At 37.0% G+C, this 20,598-nt stretch overlaps 1 protein-coding gene across 1 annotated transcript in view; it reads left to right on the top strand.

The window, feature by feature from the left end:
• Window positions 1-20,598, top strand: part of LOC105483548 (interleukin 7) — a 69,286-nt gene that overhangs the window by 39,713 nt on the left and 8,975 nt on the right. The window contains exons 3-5 of the mRNA XM_011744427.3: window positions 14,853-14,933; window positions 16,256-16,387; window positions 18,347-18,400. Coding sequence (XP_011742729.1) covers window positions 14,853-14,933; window positions 16,256-16,387; window positions 18,347-18,400 — 267 coding nt within the window. The remainder of the gene's footprint in view (window positions 1-14,852; window positions 14,934-16,255; window positions 16,388-18,346; window positions 18,401-20,598) is intronic.

A 20,598-nucleotide genomic window follows, 5' to 3' on the forward strand; every position in this document is an offset into this window, starting at 1 on the left:
TGAACAGAACTGAGGCCTCAAAATAACACCACACATCTACAACCATCTTTGACAAACCTGACAAAACCAAGAAATGGGGAAAAGTTTCCCTATTTAATAAATGGTGCTAGGAAAACTGACTAGCCATATGCAGAAAACTGAAACTGGACCCCTTCCTTACACCTTATACAAGAATTAACTCAAGATGGATTAAAGACTTACATGTAAGACTTAAAACCATAAAACCTTAGAAGAAAACTTAGGCAATACCATTCAGGACATAGGCATGGGCAAAGACTTCATGACTAAAACACCAAAAGCAATGGCAACAAAAGCCAAAACTGACAAATGGTATATATCTAAACTAAAGAGCTTCTGCACAGCAAAAGAAACTATAATCAGAGTGAACAGGCTACCTACAGAATGGGAGAAAATGTTTGCAATTTATCCACCTGACAAAGACCTAATATCCAGAATCTACAAGGAACTTAAACAAATTTACAAGAAAAAAACAAATAACCCCATCAAAAAGCAGGCAAAGAATATGAACAGACACTTTTCAAAAGAAGACATTTATGCAGCCAACAAACATATGAAAAAAAGTTCATCATCACTGGTGATTAGAGAAATGCAAATGAAAACCACAAAGAGTACCATCTTCACACCTGTTAGAATGGTGATCATTAAAAAGTCAGGAAACAACAGATGCTGGAGAGGATGTGGAGAAATAGGAACGTTTTTGCACTGTTTGTAGGAGTGTAAATTAGTTCAACCATTGTGGATGGCAGCGTGGTTATTCCTCAAGGATCTAGAACTATAAATACCATGTGACCCACCAATCCCATTACTTGGTATATACCCAGAGGATTTTAAATCATTCTACTATAAAGACACATGCACATATATGTTTATTGCAGCACTTTTCACAATAGCAAAGACTTAGAACCAACCCATATGCCCATCAATGTTAGACTGGATAAAGAAAATGTGGCACATATACACCATGGAATACTATGGAGCCATAAAAAAGAATGAGTTCATGTCCTTTGCAGGGACATGGATGAAGCTGGAAACCATCATTCTCAGCAAACTAACACAGGAACAGAAAACCAAAGACCGCAAGTTCTCACTGCTAAATGGGAGTTGAACAAAGAGAATATATGAGCACAGGGAGGGGAACATCACACATCGCGGCCTGTCGGGGAGTGGGGGACAATGGGAGAGATAGCATTAAGAGAGAAACCTAATGTAGACGACGGGTTGACGGGTGCAGCAAAACACCATGGCACATGTATACCTATGTAACAAACCTGCACGTTCTGTATCCCGGAACGTCAAGTATAATAATAATAATAATAATAAACAATGAGCAAAGGATCTGAATAGACATTTATGAAAATAAAACATACAAATGGCCAATAAGTATGTGAAAAAATGCTCAAGATCACTAATCACCGGAAAAAATGCAAATCAATACCACAATGAGATATCACCTCACACCTGTCAGAATGGCTACTATCAAAAAGACAGAAGATAAGTGTTGATGAGGACGTGGAGAAAAGGAAACCATTGGAACTGTTGGTGGGAATGTGAATTAGTACTGCCATTATTGAAAACAGTATGAAGTTTCCTCAAAAAATTAAAAATGGAACTAGCATGGGCTCCTGCAGTCTCACTACCAAGCATTTATTCAAAGGAAAATAAATCAGTCTATCAAACAGATACCTGTACCTTAATGTTTATTGCAGCAGTATTCACAATGGCTAAGACATGGAATTAATTTAAGGGTCCATCAATAAACAAATGGATGAAGAAAATTAGTGTATATACTCAATGAAATAACCTTCAGGTATAAATATGTATGAAATCCTGTCACTCACGGCAACATAGATGAGCCTGGAGGACATTATATTAAGCCAAATCAGTCAGTCACAGAAAGATAAATACCACATGCTGTCATTCATATGTGGGAGCTAAAACATAATTGAGTTCATGGAAGTAGAGAATAGAATTGTGGGTATGAAAGGCAGAAAAGGGTAAGAGGGAGGGGACAATAGGGAGAGGCTGGTTAACAGATACCAAATTATAACTAGATAGGAGGAATAAGCCCTGGCATTCTGTAGCACTATGGGGTGAACATGGTTTATCATAATTTATTGTATATTCTCAGAATGCTAGAATAGAGGATTTTGAATGTTCATAACACAAAGAAATGATGAATGTTTGAAGGGATGGATATGCTAATTACCCTGATTTGATCATTACACATTGTATATCACATATGGAAATATCACTGTGTCATACATAAATATGTACAATTATTGCGTCAACTAAAAATGAAAGAAAATAAAAGTAAAAATAAGGGAAAGTATTTATTTTACCTTCACTTATTCTCTGATGCTGTTCCTTCCTTTATTTAGATCCACATTTCTGACTTATGTCATTTTCCTTCTTCCTGAATAGCTTCTGCTAAGATTTCTTGCAAGGCAGATTTACTTGTTTTTTTTTTGTTTGTTTGTTTTTTTGTTGTTTTATATTTATTTTTTTTCCTTTATTAGTAATTAGGACTTTTTTGCTTGAAGAACCAGAGGATTTTGTCTTCTTTATTATTATTTTTTCTTTTTTTTATTATTATTTTTTATTATTATTATACTTTAAGTTCTAGGGTACATGTGCATAACGTGCAGGTTTGTTACATATGTATACTTGTGCCATGTTGCTGTGCTGCACCCATCAACTCGTCAGCACCCATCAACTCGTCATTTACATCAGGTATAACTCCCAATGCAATCCCTCCCCCCCACCCCTCCCCATGATAGGCCCCGGTGTGTGATGTTCCCCTTCCCGAGTCCAAGTGATCTCATTGTTCAGTTCCCACCTATGAGTGAGAACATGCGGTGTTTGGTTTTCTGTTCTTGTGATAGTTTGCTAAGAATGATGGTTTCCAGCTGCATCCATGTCCCTACAAAGGACACAAACTCATCCTTTTTTATGCACACGTATGTTTATTGCGGCACTATTCACAATAGCAAAGACTTGGAATAAACCCAAACGTCCATCAGTGACAGACTGGATTAAGAAAATGTGGCACATATACACCATGGAATACTATGCAGCCATAAAAAAGGCAGATTTACTTGTAACAAATTCTCTCAATTTTTGTTTGTCTGAGAAAGTCTTTATTCCTCCTTCGTTTTTGAAGGATAAATTCACAGAGTACAGAATTTGAACAGTGTTTTTTTGCTCTCAACATTTTGAATATTTCATTCCACTCTCTTTTTGCTTGCATGATTTCTGTGGTGAAGTTGGATGTAATTCTTATCTTTGCTCTTCTATAGGTAAGTTGTTTCTTTTCTCCAATTTCATTCTTTTCTAGATATTTTCTTCATCCCTTGATTTTTCTTTTTCTCTCTCTTCTCCTTTTTAATATTCCCATTACATGTATGCTACTCCTTTTGTAGTTGTCCCAAAGTTCTTAGATATTCTGTTCTTTTTTATCAGTTTTGTATTATTATTATTTTTGCTTCTCAGGTTTGGAAGTTTCTGTTGTCCTATCATTAGACTCCAAGATTCTTTCCTCAGCTATGTGAAGTCTACTAATGAGCCCATCAAAGGCATATTTTATTTCTGTTTTTGATCTTTATCATTTAAAAAATATTTCCTAGAATTTTAATCTGTCTGCTTACATTTTCTATCTGTTCTTGTCTGTTGTCTATTTTTTTCATTATGGGTCTGACAGCTCTGAGCATAATAATCATAGACTTTTTTTTTTTTTTTAAGATGGAGTCTCGCTCTGTTGCCCAGGCTGGAGTGCAATGGCGCAATCTTGGCTCACTGCAATCTCCACCTTTCAGGTTCACGCCATTCTCCTGCCTCAGCCTCCTGGGTAGCTGGGACTACAGGTGCCCGCCACCATGCCCGGCTAATTTTTTTGTATTTTTAGTAGAGAAGGGGTTTCACTGTGTTAGCCAGGATGGTCTTGATCTCCTGACTTTGTCATCTGCCTGCCTCGACCTCCCAAAGTGCTGGGATTACAGGCGTGAACCACCGTGCCTGGCCTCAATCATAGACTTTTAAAAAGATTTCTGTTCTGATAATTCCAACCTCATGGCCATATATGAGTCTGGTCCTTATGCTTGCTCTGCCTCTTCAAACTGTGTTTTTGCCTTCTAGTATGCCTTGTAATTTTTTTTCATAGCTGATTATAATGTTCTGAGTAAAAGAAACTGCGATAAATAGGCCTTTAGTGATGTCATGATATGGTGTGGAAAAAGGGGATGTGTTCTATAAGCCTGTGATTAGGTCTTAGTCTTTTGGTGAGCCTGTGCCCTGGACTGTGAACTTTACCAGTGCTGCTCTTTTTTTCCCCCTCCTTAGGGGGTACAGGGCAGCCTTCCAACATGTGAAAAACTAGAGGACCCTGGAGTTGGGTATTTTTTTCCCCCAGGCAGATCAGACTCTGATAAAACCTCAGAAGGTTAGGTGCTGGTAAAATAGTCTCCCTTGAGGTTAGGCCCTTTAAAGGAGAACAGACTATTCAGCTTTTTAGAAATTATTATTATTTTTTTGAGACAGGGTCTTACTGTCACCCAGGCTGGAATGCAGTGATATAAATCATGGCTCACTGCAGCCTTTACCTCCTGGGTTCAAGTGATGCTCCTACCTCAACCTGAGTAGCTGGGACCATCGGCATGTGCCACCATGCCTGTCTGATTTTTTGTAATTATTTGTAAAGATAGGATCTCACTGTGTTCTCCAGGCTGATCTCAAACTCCTGGGCTCAAGTGATCCTCCCACCTCTGGCTGATTTTATAGTAGTTTTTTCCACTCCTCCTACCAAAAGCACAAGAGGACTTTCTCATCTGATATTTACCATGAGGACCTAGTAGATAGAGCTCCTAAAGGTCAAACTCATAAAAGTGTGTAGCCCCCCACTATGACTGGGTACCTTTGGAGTTTTTAATTCTCAAAGTTGTTTCACACTGAGCCTTCAGCAATTTGCCAACTACAGTTTAATTTTTTCTACCCCCACAATGGTTGCTATGCAGATTTCTGCTCATGGATCTCTGCTTCAGTAAGTTGTGGTTCTGTTTCTCTAATTTGGGGGTCCTCTCTGTCTCTCCAACTTCAGGGCAGTGGTTTGCCCTGTGACTTCACTTCTCTGATCTAAGAAGAGTTGTTTTTTTTTTAATGGGTTTAGCTTTTTTACTTGTAAGTATGGATTGGCAATTTCTAAGCTTCCTACATACCAAACTGAAAAGTAGAAGTTCTCAAAAGAACTATTTTTATACTAATATTTTATTGATTTATATAGTATTAAGTATTATAATTAAATGCTAAGTATAACTTAGTGTTAAGGAATTGAGTTAGTAAAAAGCAGCTGAAATGATGGAAAAAAATATACACGAGCACATAAGAAACTAAACTACTAGTCTGGAGTCTTCATTGTTCTCTGAGCATTAGTCAATATGTTTTGACAGAAGGAATAGAAACTATTGATCATCCAGAAAGTCAGTTAAATGAAAGTTAAAAAGCTTCTGCTAGATAAGTGTGTTCAAGTGTCTACATATGCATTCACATTTAAATATAGGCTTCTACATAGTACCTTTTCCTCTTAATGTTTTATTATAGATTCATCACTTGTTTATAAACATTACCTGAAAACAAATATATCTGCTTAATATTTTATTTTATTTTCCATCATCTATTTTACCATTCCATTATTAGCTTTCTTTTCTACTTTAGCTTGTTTTCTTTATGTAGATAAATTTTGAACAAGACTCAAGTTACCTGACCGTTGAATTGGCATTTACTGTGGACCACCACTTCCTCAAAACGATCTATTCTCTTGGCTTTCTGTCTAACTCTCTGGCTTCACTATTTGTCTATTACCTGTTCCTGAATCTTTGAAAGTCAGCTCAAACATCATCTGTTTAAAACCTAACACGTGATCTATACACTCCACCTCTTCTTCTATTTCCTGTCTCAATGGCAACACAATACTAATGATAACCAGCTTACCATAGTTAGACTTATAATCTTTGAATTTCCAATGGGCTTATTGGAATGTAAACCCATTTAAGTCAAGGAGCATCTGACTCTTTTGTTGTAAACACCAGACAAGTCAGGAATGATCCTTGATATGTCCATCCTGCTTAATTTTTATTTTCAAATCACATTAAATTTGCTTCCTATTTCTCAAATATATTCACATATTTCAAGATTCTCTGTTACCATCAAGTGCAATAAACCATTATCTTAAGCACTGACTATGTAATAGCCTCATAAAGATTCACCCATATACTTTCTTGAACCTCTCTCCAAACCATCTGGCATGTGGTTGTTAATATGATCATTGAAAAAAGTAAACCAGGAAAGCTATTCCCACATTTGTAAGAAGAAATACGTTAATTATTGCTTTTAGGATTGACACAAAACTTCTTAAAATATCCTTAAGGCCACACATAATTTGATCTCTTCCAGCCCTTGCTTTATGTTGAACCAGTTCTGTCTCTTCCTCTCTCAGCTATATTCCTACTTTCCCTTGCTCTCTTCTTTCTAGCCACATACAGGCCATGTTCCCGCCCTCTTCAAAGTAGTCACCTATATTGTTTGCTATTGAATCCCCCTTTTCCCTAGGGTACTAATGATTGAGATCTCCTGTGAAGTATCCTCCTCTGGGAAGTATTCATTGAGGTTTTTAAGTAAAATCTTCTTGTATAGGCTTCATGGCAGCATATATCTTGTATTTATAACAGTTATCAAGTTGAGAATTGATTGCTGTTATTGGATTAATGTTTTTGCCACCAAATAGTAAACTTCTTGAGGGAAGGAGCCATGTATGATTTTGATCCCTGTTGTATTCCTAATACTAAATGGCACATGGTAAGTGCTAAAGTATTTGATCAAAGAATAAATGACTTTAATTTAAACTAAGAATTAACTATTAAGTCATACTATAATCTGCTAAGCTACTTGACAAATGGCAAAAATTGCAGCAAATGAAATAGAATTCCAGGAACAACATATGCCTTTTTCAAATTTCATACAGAGTAGATTTTCTAAAAAATAAGCAGCACATTTTAAAAGTCCCCCTAAACAAGGCTTCAGATGGCACAAGGCCATGGATAGGTTGTCATAGTGATGATCAGAAATGAAAATTATTTCTACTATACTTGAGGTCAGGAGTTTGAGACCAGCCTGGCCAACATGGCGAAACCCAGTCTCTATTAAAAATACAAAAATTATGGGCTGTGGTGGTGCATGCCTGGAATCCAGTTACTCAGGAAGCTGAGGCAGGAGAATCGCTTGAACCCAGGAGGCAGAGGTTGCAGCGAGCTGAGACTGTGCCACTGCATTCCAGCCTGAGCGACAGACCCCATCTCAAAAAAAAAAAAAAAAAAAAAAAGGCAATGAGGTATATTTCTATAGGGACCAAGTTCATTTATAACAAGAGACATGAGACTGAATATAGTCTATGCCAAAACTTTCCAATCCTTAGAACCAGCCCTACAAAAAGAAGGAAAAAAGAACATAAAGGAAGCAGCAATCAGCTATGAGCAATAATAAGACATTAGTTTGCTAGCTCTAACACATGTGACCATGAAGAGTAACTGTGAACCATATTGACTTTCTCTCCTGAAAAGATAAATATGAAAAAATTAAGAAGAAAACTGTCCTGTGACAGAGAATACAGAAATAGGATAAGAATGAACAGCTGTTTCATTTCATTACTTTTGCCCTTTTCCACCTTTATTTTTGGAAAATTAGTTGATCTAAAAAGCAATAGTTCTCTATCAGTCAGTTTTTGCTACAAACACATACACACACAGAAAGAGAGAAAGGCATACAGTAATATGCATTTACCTTAGGTTCACAGGTATACAGTTTATCTGAGTTTGATTACCTCCACATGTTTCATTCTAGGTCATAAGATGAAAGGAGCAGCTGTGTGGGAGTTTTAACATATGCCCACAAATTATCTGATACTCCACCTTACAAGAGGTACAGCTTAAATTCCCTCCTCTTGAGTGTGGATTGGAATTAGTGACTCGCTGCAAGGCAATTGAATAATGTGGAAATGGCAGTGTGTGACTTCCATGTAATAAAAGACATTGCTTCCTCCTTGCTTTCTCTTACATTGATACTTGTGGGAAAGTCAGCAACTATCTTGGAAGGATATTGAAGAAAGCCTGTGGAGAAGCTCATGTGGTGAGAAATTGAGGCATTCTGCCAATAACTACATGAATGGGTCATCTTGGGAATAGATCCTCTAGTTCTGATGAAGTCCAGGTTACTACAGACATGACCAACATCTTGACTACCTCCTCATGGAAGATGCAGAACCAGAAGCTCCCAGTTAAGCAGCTTCCAAATTCTTGTCTCACAGAAACTATACAGAAAGCATCAATTTCTTACCACATGTCTTTTGGACAAATGCAACATTAATGGACAGAGGAACATACTTCTCTATAGCAGATTAAATAATGGCCACTCAGATAAAAAAAACTCTAATCTCTGGAAATGTATAAGGTAAAGAAGTCTACAGATGTGACTGAATTAAGAATATTGGTGTGATAAGTTTATTTTGGATTATCTTGGTGGACCCTAAATGCTATCACGAGTTCCTTCTAAGAGAAAAGCAGGAGGAGACTTGACACCCACACAAAGAAGGTGATGTGAAGATGGAGGCAGAGACTGGAGCCATGAGGCGACAAGCCAAGAAACACTAAGGAATGCTGGCAGACAACAGAAGACGGAAGAGGCAAACAATGCGTGCTCTACCAGAACCTCTAGAAATGTGAGATAATAAGTTTTTATTGTTCTAAGTCTCCAAGGTTTTGGTAATTTGTTATGTCAGCCATATGGAATGAATACATCCTCTTATTTGGTGAGGTTAGATGTTAAATATTGGCTGAACAATAATCTACTCTACTTTAGCATCCCCTCAAAAATAATCAGAAAATTTAAAAGGAACATTATGCACTGATACTAGCAAAATAAATGAACAAATGAATTAACACAAAAATAGGCAAAAGGAAAATGAAGTATTAAGACCACAGTTTAATTATCCATGAAAGCAATGGAAAATGTGAAGTCTCTAAGAAACCAAAGTAAAAACAGCTAAAAACAATATAGTATGAAAGAAACCAGAAAGAAACTAATGTTCTTTGGAATTAGGGGAAATATAGAGACTAAAATAAAAACCGGAAATGAATACTCCATTAAAACAGGCGTATGAAAGACAGGATGAGTAAAACCATGCAAAATGAAATTGTGTGTGTGTGTGTATATATGTGAGTACCTACACACGCGAAAAGAAAAAGTTCAATAGAAGATTCATTTTTTATGTAATTAGTGTTTCTAAAGAACAGACTTAAAATGTAATTTAAAAATTCAAAGATAGAAGAAAACTATGCTGAAATTGAAGATCTAATTCTATAAATGTAAAGAATATTATGTATTTGAAGAACTTGAAAGAAAAAGAGTTGGGAAGTGGCCAAGATGGCCAACTAGAAGTAGCTAGTGTGAGTGGTTCTCACAAAGAGGAACAAAAGGGCAAGTAAATACAGCACCTTCAGTTGAAACGTACAAGTTCTCGCATTGGGATTAATCAAGGAAACAACTTGACCCCTGGTGAACGTAGAAAAGAAAGTCAGGACGACAGCCCACCTGGGCACAACACCCAGCCAGGTGAACCTCCCCTGCCCAGAGAAGTGGTGAGTGAATATGTGACCCGGAAACTACACTCTTCCCACGGATCTTTGCAACCTCGAGTTGGGAGATCCCCTCTTGAACCCACTCCACCAGGGCTTTCAGTCTAACGCACAGAGATATGGGAGTCTTGGCAGAGCAGCTGCTCAGGCACATGTTGGAGAACAGGAACTGTAGATATTCCAGCTCCAGGCTTCCCGGCAAAAGTAACTGCATCTCCAGAAAAGCAGGATATTAGATCTGTGTGCATACCCTTAGGAAAGAGGCGGAATCCAGGGTCCAAGGAGCAATGGTCTGTGAGCCCCACTTCCATGGTGCCTCAAAGGATAAGACACATTGGCTTGGAATTCCAGCCAGCCACCAGCAGCAGTGTTGTGCCTACCTGGGACAGAGTTCCCAGGGAGGGGGCAGGCCACCATCTTCACTGTTTGGGTGAGTGATCTTTTTCAGCCTGCAGGCTTTGAAGAGTGCAAACCGATCAGGGGCAGAAGGGATCCCCCAACACAGCACAACTGCTCTGACCAACACGTGGTCAGACTCAGGTCCCTGAGTCATCCCTCCTTATTGGGCAAGACCTCCCAAGCAGGGCCTCCAGCCATCCCCGCCGGTGTTCTCTGGCCTACAGAGATCTGAAAACTGCCTGGGACAGAGGTCCCAGAGGGAGGGGTGGGCTGCCATCTCTGCTATTTGGGTACTGAGCCTGTCCAGCCTGCAGGCTTTGGAGAGCCCAAGCCAACAGGAGTGAAGCGTTACCCCAGCACTGCACAGCTCCTCTACAAAAGCATGGCCAGACTTCTTCTATAAGTGGGTCCTGATCCTCTTCCTCCTGACTGGGCAAGACCTCCCAACCAGGATCTCCAGCCACCTCCTGCAGGTGCATTCCACCGGGCAACAGGTTCGTACCTCCCTGGGCCAGAGCTTCTAGAAGAAGTGGCAGGCTGCCATCTTTACTGTTCTGCAGCCTTCATTGGTGATACCTTCAGCTACTGAAAAATCCAAGGCAACTAGGGACTGGAGTACACCCCCCCGCAAACCACAGCATCCCTATGGTAAAGTGGCTGAATTGTGCCAGGAAAAAAAAGAAAAAAAAAAAATCCAAAGGTAAGCAACATCGAACATTGAAGGTAGATTAGATAAGCTCACAGAAATGAGAAAGAATCAGAGCAAGAATGCTGAAACCTCAAAAAGCCTGAGTGCCCTCTTTCCTCCAACTGACCTCATTACCTCTCCAGTAAGGGTTCAGAATAGCCAGTATAGAGAAGAACTTAATCCTCCTGATAGGGCTGAAAAACACACTACAAGAATTTCATAATAAAATCACAAGTATTAATAGTAGAATAGACCAAACAGAGGAAAGAATTTCAGAGCTTGAAGACTGACTTTATGAAATATGGCGGGCAGACAGGAGTAGAGAAAAAGGAATGAGAAGGAATGAACACAACCTCCAAGAAATATGGAATACCATATCACACCAGTCAGAATGGCTATAATTAAAAAGTCAAAAAATAACATGCTGGCAAGGTCGTGAAGAAAAGGGAATGCTTATACACTGTTGGTGGGAATGTAAATCAGTTCAGCCATTGTGGAAGATGGTACGGCAATTTCTCAAAGACCTAAAGACAGATATACCATTCGACTCAGCAGTCCCATTACTGGGCATATACCCAAAGGAATATAAATCATTCCGTTTTAAAGACACATGCACGTGTATGTTCATTGCAGCACTATTCATAATGGCAAAGACATGGAATCAACCTAAATGACCATCAATAACAGACTGGATAAAGAAAATGTGGTACATATACACCATGGAACACTATGCAACCATATAAAAGAATGAGATCAATGAGAACATGTCCTTTGCAGGGACATGGATGGAGCTGGAGGCCATTATCCTTAGCAAACTACTACAGGAACAGAAAACCAAATACCACATTTTCTCACTTATAAGTGGCAGCTAAATGATGAGAACACATGGACACACACAGGGGAACAATACACACAGGGACCTTTTAGAGGATGGATGGTAGGAAGAGGGAGAGGATCAAAAAACAACTAATGGATACTAGGTTTCGGCCGGGCGCGGTGGCTCAAGCCTGTAATCCCAGCGCTTTGGGAGGCCGAGACGGGCGAATCACGAGGTCAGGAGATCGAGACCATCCTGGCTAACACGATGAAACCCCGTCTCTACTAAAAAATACAAAAAACTAGCCGGGCGAGGTGGCCGGCGCCTGTAGTTCCAGCTACTCGAGAGGCTGAGGCAGGAGAATGGCGTAAACCCGGGAGGCGGAGCTTGCAGTGAGCTGAGATCCGGCCACTGCACTCTAGCCTGGGCAGCAGAGCGAGACTCCGTCTCAAATAAATAAATAAATAAATAAATAAATAAATAAATAAATAACTTCACCTAAAAAAAAGAACTTAGGCAATGTCATGTTTTGTACTAGAAAATACTGCAGTTCAGTCTTATAATCCTGGCTTTTCTCTTTTGATTTTCCACAGTCATAAAATTTTTGAAGAAATTTGTTTATGTGCATCTTGACATATGTGATATATGATTTGTTTCTTTTTTTTATTCTGAGACAGAGTCTTGCTCTGTTGCCCAGGCTGGAGTGCAGTGGTGTGATCTTGGCTCACTGCAAGTTCCGCCTCCTGGGTTCAAGCGATTCTCCTGCTTCAGCCTCCCAAGTAGCTGAGATTACAGGCATGTGCCAACAAACCCAGCTAATTTTTTTTTTTTTTTTTTTTTTTTTTTAAATTTTTAGTAGGGATGGGGTTTCACAATGTTGGCCAGGCTGGTCTCGGACTACTGACCTCGCGAACTACCCGCCTTGGCCTCCCGAAGTGCTAGGATTACAAGCGTGAGCCACCGTGCCCAGCTGTGATTTCTTATTTGCATCTGGACATATGTGACATGTGAATAATAAACAATTATTGTGACTTTGGTCAAGTAATTCTATTCTTTGTTAAATCAAAAGATGGCCATTTAAGTTTCTTTCCAACACCATGTATCTGTAATTCTTACTCTGAGCCATTCTTCTGACTGGGCATGAATGAAGAGTATTTTAGAAAGCAACAGTAATTGGCAGTCATATAGATCTATACCGGATGCATTAATAAAATGTACTAAGGTCGATGAATAACTGTGACCTCTATAGGAGTCAACTTTTTAAGGCTATAGTAACACATTTACATTCTGTATCAAGCATTAGGTAAAAAAAAAATCAACTGGTATAACATTATCTTTCTGTGGATCTGCCAAAAATAAGTTTTATTAATAACCTAGAACAGCCACCTAACCAATATGGCTTTTTAAATATTCGTGTGTCATGCAATTTGCTAAAATGTTTCAAGAAATTGGCATTCATTATGTGACATATTGTCTCTCATGATATTTTTGGTGAATTGGAAGATATCATATAGAGTAGCTGCACATATTTCAACTTCTTTTTTGAAGGATGACATGGTAAAAATTAAAAACTCTATGTTTTATCAAAGAAAAAAATATGTATGAGTTGTTGTCCTTTGGGTAAGGGGAAGTCAACATGAAAATAACTTAATAGGCAAATATTAATTATCCACTACATTTTCAGGAATATGTACAATGGCAATGTGAAGATAGTTATTGAAAATGTATCTTTTACACTTGAGATGTATGTATTCAGACACTTCTTCTAGATAAAACTGATAGTATATACATTTTAAAATCAGGGTAAACCCAGACATCATCATGCTTTTCACAGGAGATAAGAGTAATGAGCCGGGCGCGGTGGCTCACGCCTGTAATCCCAGCACTTTGGGAGGCCGAGGCGGGCGGATCACAAGGTCAGGAGATCGAGACCATCCTGGCTAACACTGTGAAACCCCGTCTCTACTAAAAATGCAAAAAATTAGCCGGGCGAGGCGGCGGGCGCCTGTAGTCCCAGCTACTCGGGAGGCTGAGGCAGGAGAATGGCGTGAACCCGGGAGGCGGAGCTTGCAGTGAGCCGAGATCGCGCCACTGCACTCCAGCCTGGGCGACTAAGCGAGACTCTGTCTCAAAAAAAAAAAAAAAAAAAAAAAAAAAGAGTAATGAACACTTTTCTGAGAGGCAGATGAGGATTCAAAGCCCATGACTAAATCCTGCCATTGCTCCACTTCTTATCCTGTTTCTCTGGAGACATTATGTAGGCTAAGATTGCTTTTAGTCCTAGAAGCTCTGATAGCATGGAATTGCTAGTTTGCTGGACAGAGTTAGTCCAATCCGGTGCATACGAAAATCTGAAACCTTAGGAAGTTTTTCCTAATATCAACTAAATTATTGATTTAGGTAATCTCTACCTTCTTCTACTACATTCCTTATAAATGAAAAAAAAAAAAAAAAAGAGCACATACCAGTCTGCTTTCCCACTCCTATGTTTATAATACACACACATGCAATTACACCGTGTCTCAGGAAAATTCTACCTTAACCATCCCAGAAAATTGCATTGCTAAAAATGTTGTGAATAAATTTCAACCTTAATTCTCACTGTCAATTTCAAAGTACTGTCTAATGCAGATAGGTTTTATATTCCTTGCACATCCAATTAATTAGTTGACTGTTGAAAATACTATGTTGATTATAAGCCTGCAGTCTCAGCTCAACTGAAAAGAGTGTAAAACATACAACTGAAATCTTCTTGGCTAGGAAGTAGTAAAGGTCTTAGGTATGTCATATATTTGTGATTCTTTCTCTTATGTGTTGAGCTTTGTATGGATCCCTTAATTCTAATATAAATTCCTTTTCTTGTTGTTTGTTGATGGGAGGAAATTTGACTGAATAACCTCTTAAATTCATCTCAACTTAATGACTTCACATTTTATAATACTTTGTCTATATAGCATAACTTTAAAAATAGATACTTTTATTTCCCTAGATGAGCCAGATTCTCTTAGTGAATTCTGGAATTCAATTATGGGATCTGGGAGGGGCTCTAAATATGGAAGAATTTTTGTATACACTTATTTATCCTTCAACTATAGGAAACTATTCCTCATGCTTAGTCAGCTGAGCCAGGCAAGTTATTTTCCTTAAAATGCACATATAAATACCAGATATTATAAGATTATTATTTTTATAATTATAAGATATTAGAAAAGTACTCAGTTTTAACCTCATTATTTTATGTTATTTATTACAGGACAGCATGAAAGAAATTGGTAGCAATTGCCTGAATAATGAATTTAACTTTTTTAAAAGACATCTATGTGATGATAATAAGGTAATGATAATTATTTGGAGTTTGTCATTCAAGCTTGATTTTATAGAAGCTTATATTTTTTGTGCCTCTGTTAGAGAATTATATGAATACTATTAATATTTGCAGTCTGACCACATAATTCCCATTGATTAGATCATACTATGGTCCAATTTTACAAATAGCCCTGTGCTTACTAGATAACAAGTTTTCTTTCTGTTTAATCATTCTATTTTTTTACCTTGAAAATACTAGAGTTGTCAAATTCAAAGACACACCTATCTCTTATTTCTAAATTTCTTTGTTTCTTTTTTTTTTTTTTTTTGGAGGCGGAGTCTCGCTCTGTTGCCAGACTGGAGTGTAGTGGGCAATCTCGGCTCACTGTAACCTCCGCCTCCTGGGTTCAAGCGATTCTCTCGAGTAACTGGGTCTACAGGCATGCACCACCACACCCAGCTAATTTTGTATTTTTAGTGGAGACAGGGTTTCTTGATCTCCTGACCTAGTGATTAGCCTGCGTCGGCCTCCCAAAGCGCTGGGATTATAGGCGTGAGCCACCGTGCCCGGCCTCTAAAAGTTCTTATACAGAAAAATACTTGTTAATGTGATTGCTTGCACACATACAAATATAAGTCATTGGTATAATTTAGTCGGAAGCATCTTGAAAATTTTTCTGTCAGTATTTGCTTATCTCTAAATGATTACGACATCTAGTTGGTATAATATTACACTTGACAAAACCTAAAGAGTTTATGTCATTTCTCCTTACAGAAATGGGTGTGCTATTTCATAGTCTTTTAAAAACTCACAGTAGCTAAGTTAGCCTCATGGCATCTCAAAACCATAAATTCTTTTTAAAAAATATCTTAATTTAAATAACTGCAAAACTTACGTTTTAGGTGACTACAGTCCTTTATTTTCTTATTATCAGCTATACATCCATAGCTCAAAAGATGCAAGAAATAATAAGAAAAAACCACACATACCTCTTATAATATATTGTTGCTTCCAGAAGCCTTCTCCTTCAGCTATCATGTTTAAAATTGAATAATCTTGTAATATATTCACATATAAGCGATAAGATCACACAAGCATTATAGAGAAAACAAACTTTAAAAGTCAAGATAATCATTAAACCAAGTTCCAAGAACTTCTTGCTGTCACCCAGGAGTCAAACAGTTTTAGTTCTGTTACTTGTCAGTCACATGATTAACTGGAATAGAAAGCTGGGGTGGAGGTGGGGCATTATCTACCAATACAGCTCAAGCTCTAGGCTCCTTAAGAAAGCTTATCATTTATTAATACTTTATTTGAACCATGGCCCTTCTGACTTTTTCTTATAATAGGAAGGTATGTTTTTATTCCGTGCTGCTCGCAAGTTGAGGCAATTTCTTAAAATGAATAGCACTGGTGATTTTGATCTCCACTTATTAAAAGTTTCAGAAGGCACAACAATACTGTTGAACTGCACCGGCAAGGTAAGCTAAGGACTATTTACTTTGAATGAAAATATTAACTACTCCTGTGCCAAGATACCACTATTCTCTGGTGATTATATCCATTATCATAGAATCCTAAGTGTTTATTATCATCTAAAGTTGAAGTATATTTACTCAATCCTAGAAGAGGAAAGGCTCGGTTTGGAAATACTTGTTTATATCTTGGCTAGAGTGAATTGTTTGTGAAAGGGGAGTAAAAAATAAATAAATAAATGCTTCATTGCCATAATAACTTCCAAGGATACTAGGGTGATATATTGGGTGGAGAATGGTAAATTTCTATATCTAAAACTCATTAATAGCTTTAATCCATATATGTACACATTTATAAGAACTCCTAGTGAATAAAAAAGGAAATCAAATGTATTTAACAAATATCTTTTTATGCTTAAACTAGACATATATATGTCCAACAATTTCCCCTTCTTTAAATAATTTTGATACAAATAGGGCTAATATTTTCCTACATTTCTACTAGTGGTTATGAACTAAAACAACAAAACCAAATATGAAAGACATCATCTAGAGACTGGACAGCAGTTTCCTTATCTACGAAATGCAGAAAAACATAATATCTATATTGTAGGATTTGAAAGGATTAAATGGCATAACACATGTAAAGTGCTTAGTACTAAAAAGTTTTCAATATTTAATACAATGTTTTATTTTATTTGTATTATTTACCTCTTTATGGATTTTTACCAGCTGCCACACAAAATCAAAAGGTTATTTTATGGTTTTAAATGTTTTCTTAAATAACATTTTTATGACTTAAAAAATAATTTTGTTTTGTTTGAGCACTAGTAGTTTCCCATGGAAGGTAAAATGGTAAGATTATCTTTGAACCCTATTGATGTGATAAAAATGTAGATTGTCTATTATATAACTTGGACAGCCTCATTTATCATTGCTTTATGTACTCGATGGAAGCCAGTCTCCTCTTAGTGTGCTGGATTTGCCAAGCTCATTTCCAAACCTGGGTCCTTACGTTTGTCCCCTAGAGAGCATTTCTACTTTTCTTTTTCTATAAATTGGATCTATTTTGTTCTATGCCTTCAAGGTTAAGCTCAAGATTCATGAAGACTTCCTACTCTAGTCTACCATTTCTTCATTCCTACTTATAGTTATTTCAAAGTACTGTCTAATGCAAATAGGTTGTATGTTGCTTGTTCATCCAATTAATTAGTTGTGACTGTTGAAAATACTATGTTGATTATAAGCCTCCACTCTTGGTTCAACTGAAAAAAGTGTAAAACAGACAACTGATATCACCTCTTGGTCTAGGAAGGGGTAAAGGTCTTAGGTATGTTATATATTTGTGATTCTTTCTCTTATGTGTTGAGCTTTGTATGGATCATCATGTTCCAAAATTAACTAACCGTAGAGAAAGAAAATATGCAAATAATTTAAAATTAAATTATTTTACAACATTGATTAACTTGATACCAGTTACCCTTTTCTTGAAATAACAAGGCAAGATGTTAAAGCAATCAGCTACACTGAATTTTCTTCATGAGCCAGGCATGCTACACGCTTTTTACTATTGTTTTATTTCATTTTGTTTCTGATAAGTGAAGCTTAATAAAATGTATGGCCAGGATTTAACAATTTATTGTTAACTTTATTTTTATATTGATTAAAATTCAAGTTTTATCTCTGCTAGTATACCCTACTATGTTAATTTTTCACAGTGCTAGGCATACCTACAAAATTATGGATTCTGGGTGTTCAGAAGATTGAACTCTCTTGCTTCTTCCTTTACCCTGACATTCCATTTCTAAATCATATTAGTGTTTTACTTTCTTAACAATAAGAAATTTAAAGTAGAGTCTCAAATAGATTAGATGAGCTGAAGGCAATATGAAAATTAGCAATTACAAACAATTGGAGGAGCAATGAAGAAATATTCAATATCATAAATGTGACTTTGTTTTTAAGGTTAAAGGAAGAAAACCAGCTGCCCTGGGTGAACCCCAACCAACAAAGAGTTTGGTGAGAATAATTGTATAATTTTCCTTATGGTTCATCAACTTTTCACTCAACTTAATTCCTAATTTTTCATCTTGAATTGTTTCCTTCTTATAGCTGGTTTTGAAATAATTTATCATAACATTGATAAAAGGAGAAGTGAGGTGCCCCTCAAAAATTCGAGTCCTTTATATTGCATTTTTAAACCCACTATTTTAAAAGAGAAGCTGTTAGGGCAAATGCCAAAGCATGATTTTTTTTAGAAGCAGCAACATTAAAATATTGTAGCTAGTAGGTAAAAGAAATAAATAATTTATATAGGAGAAAATAAACTAGATGAAAAATACATGAAGAAAAAAAGCATCCCTGTTAGTTTGTAAAGAAATAAAAATTAAACAATAAGGACTTATCTTATACCTCTTTTATTATTGTAGATAGTACAGTATAATATGTAATAGTATATAAACATATATTTATACATATACTACTAGATATTATTAGATAAATTATACAATAATACGGAAAATATTTATGAATGACTTAATAAGGCAGAATACTTAACTGGATTTGACTAAACTTTAAAATGATATAGATATTAATTAGGTTGAGGCATGGAAAAATGAGCACACCTGGTTCATAAAAGTGATGGATTCTTCTTTTACATTTCCATTATTTGACCAATAGCTATGTGGCAACATGGAAATTCCTTATTCTTTTCAGAAAAGCAAAGTGAGCCTGTATACTTAGATTTAGGAAACTCTACGGATTCCATGCAAAGTGGAACATCTGAAATTAATACAGGAGCTAAAAACAATATAAACACCCTGAAGGCTTTCGACTAAGATAATTTGGAAAGGAAATTTAGAAAAGAAAGGTTGGGTGCGGTGGCTCACACCTGTAATCCCAGCACTTTGGGAGTCCGAGGTGGGCGAGTCACGAGGTGGAAAGATCAAGACCATCCTGGCCAACATGGTGAAACCCCGTCTCTACTAAAAATACAAAAGTTAGCTGGGCATGGTGCACGCATGTAGTCCCAGCTACTCAGGAGGCTGAGGCAGGAGAAATGCTTGAACCCAGGAGGCGGAGTTTGTAGTGAGCCAAGATCGTGCCACTGCACTCTAGCCTGGGCAATTGAGTGGGACTCCATCTCAAAACAAAAACCAAAAAACAAAACAAAACAAAAAACAAACAAAAAAAAGACAAGAAAAGAAAACAACTATTTTCCCAGGATGCAGTGGTAAAACCAAGATTCCCTGTTTTTTACTTTTTAGTGAATGCTTATTCTCCGTGTCGAAGGAAAAGTATGAAATTTTCACATCTATATATTTCAAATCTGCTTAGGCAAGTCAACTTCAACTTGTACTTTAAAAAATTGTCCAGGACCCCTTATTGAAAATAATATGAAAAGTTTGCCTTTATATTTCCCTTTGAGATCTGTTGTTTAATCTTTGAAATGTATTCTTTAAAAAGTATGTGCTAGTGTTACTAATACATGACAAAAAGAGATCTGAATTTGTGGCCAAATTAAATATAGGACAGAGGAGCTCAAGATTCAGTTATTATATTTACTTGACATATACGGTAGTAGCTTATTTATCTTCCTGCAGATCAGTTTTTGCATCTGTAAAATGAGTTCAAATCATCAAGTTCATAAGATGATTAAGCAAATAAAATGAAGTAAATTATGTAAAACACTGAGCACAATACATGACTAAGAGAATACCCAATAACCTATTATCTAAATTATCTAGTTACCGAATAACTAGTTGTAATAACTAGTTATAATAGTTTTTATATTGTTTGCACATCCATTTACTTAGCAGTGATTGTTGAAAACACTATGTTGATTTTAACCCTCAAGTCTGGGCTCAACTGTAAAGAGTGTAAAACAAACAACTGATATTACCTCCTGGTCTAGGAAGGAGTAAAAGTCACTAGTATGCTTTATATTTGTGATTAACTAGTAGTTGTCTAAGTGAAGAATTACTCTACCCTGCAGTATTCCCATTCTCACAGGTCAGAGAACTCAGAGAAATATAACTGAGTCTATACGGAGTTACTCCTTTATATGTCTGTTCATGCCAAGTATCTCTTTCTTCCTATAGGTTGTACATGTAGCCCTTTTTAAGATTCTTGTCAGGTGCTAAAACCTAGCTTATGAGGCAGGCATCTGACATATTCCAGTGAAGTTAATTGTTGGAGTAGACCTTAGGGTACAAGCT

The sequence above is a fragment of the Macaca nemestrina genome, chromosome 8 (assembly GCF_043159975.1).
Source record: "Macaca nemestrina isolate mMacNem1 chromosome 8, mMacNem.hap1, whole genome shotgun sequence".
NCBI lineage: Eukaryota > Metazoa > Chordata > Mammalia > Primates > Cercopithecidae > Macaca > Macaca nemestrina.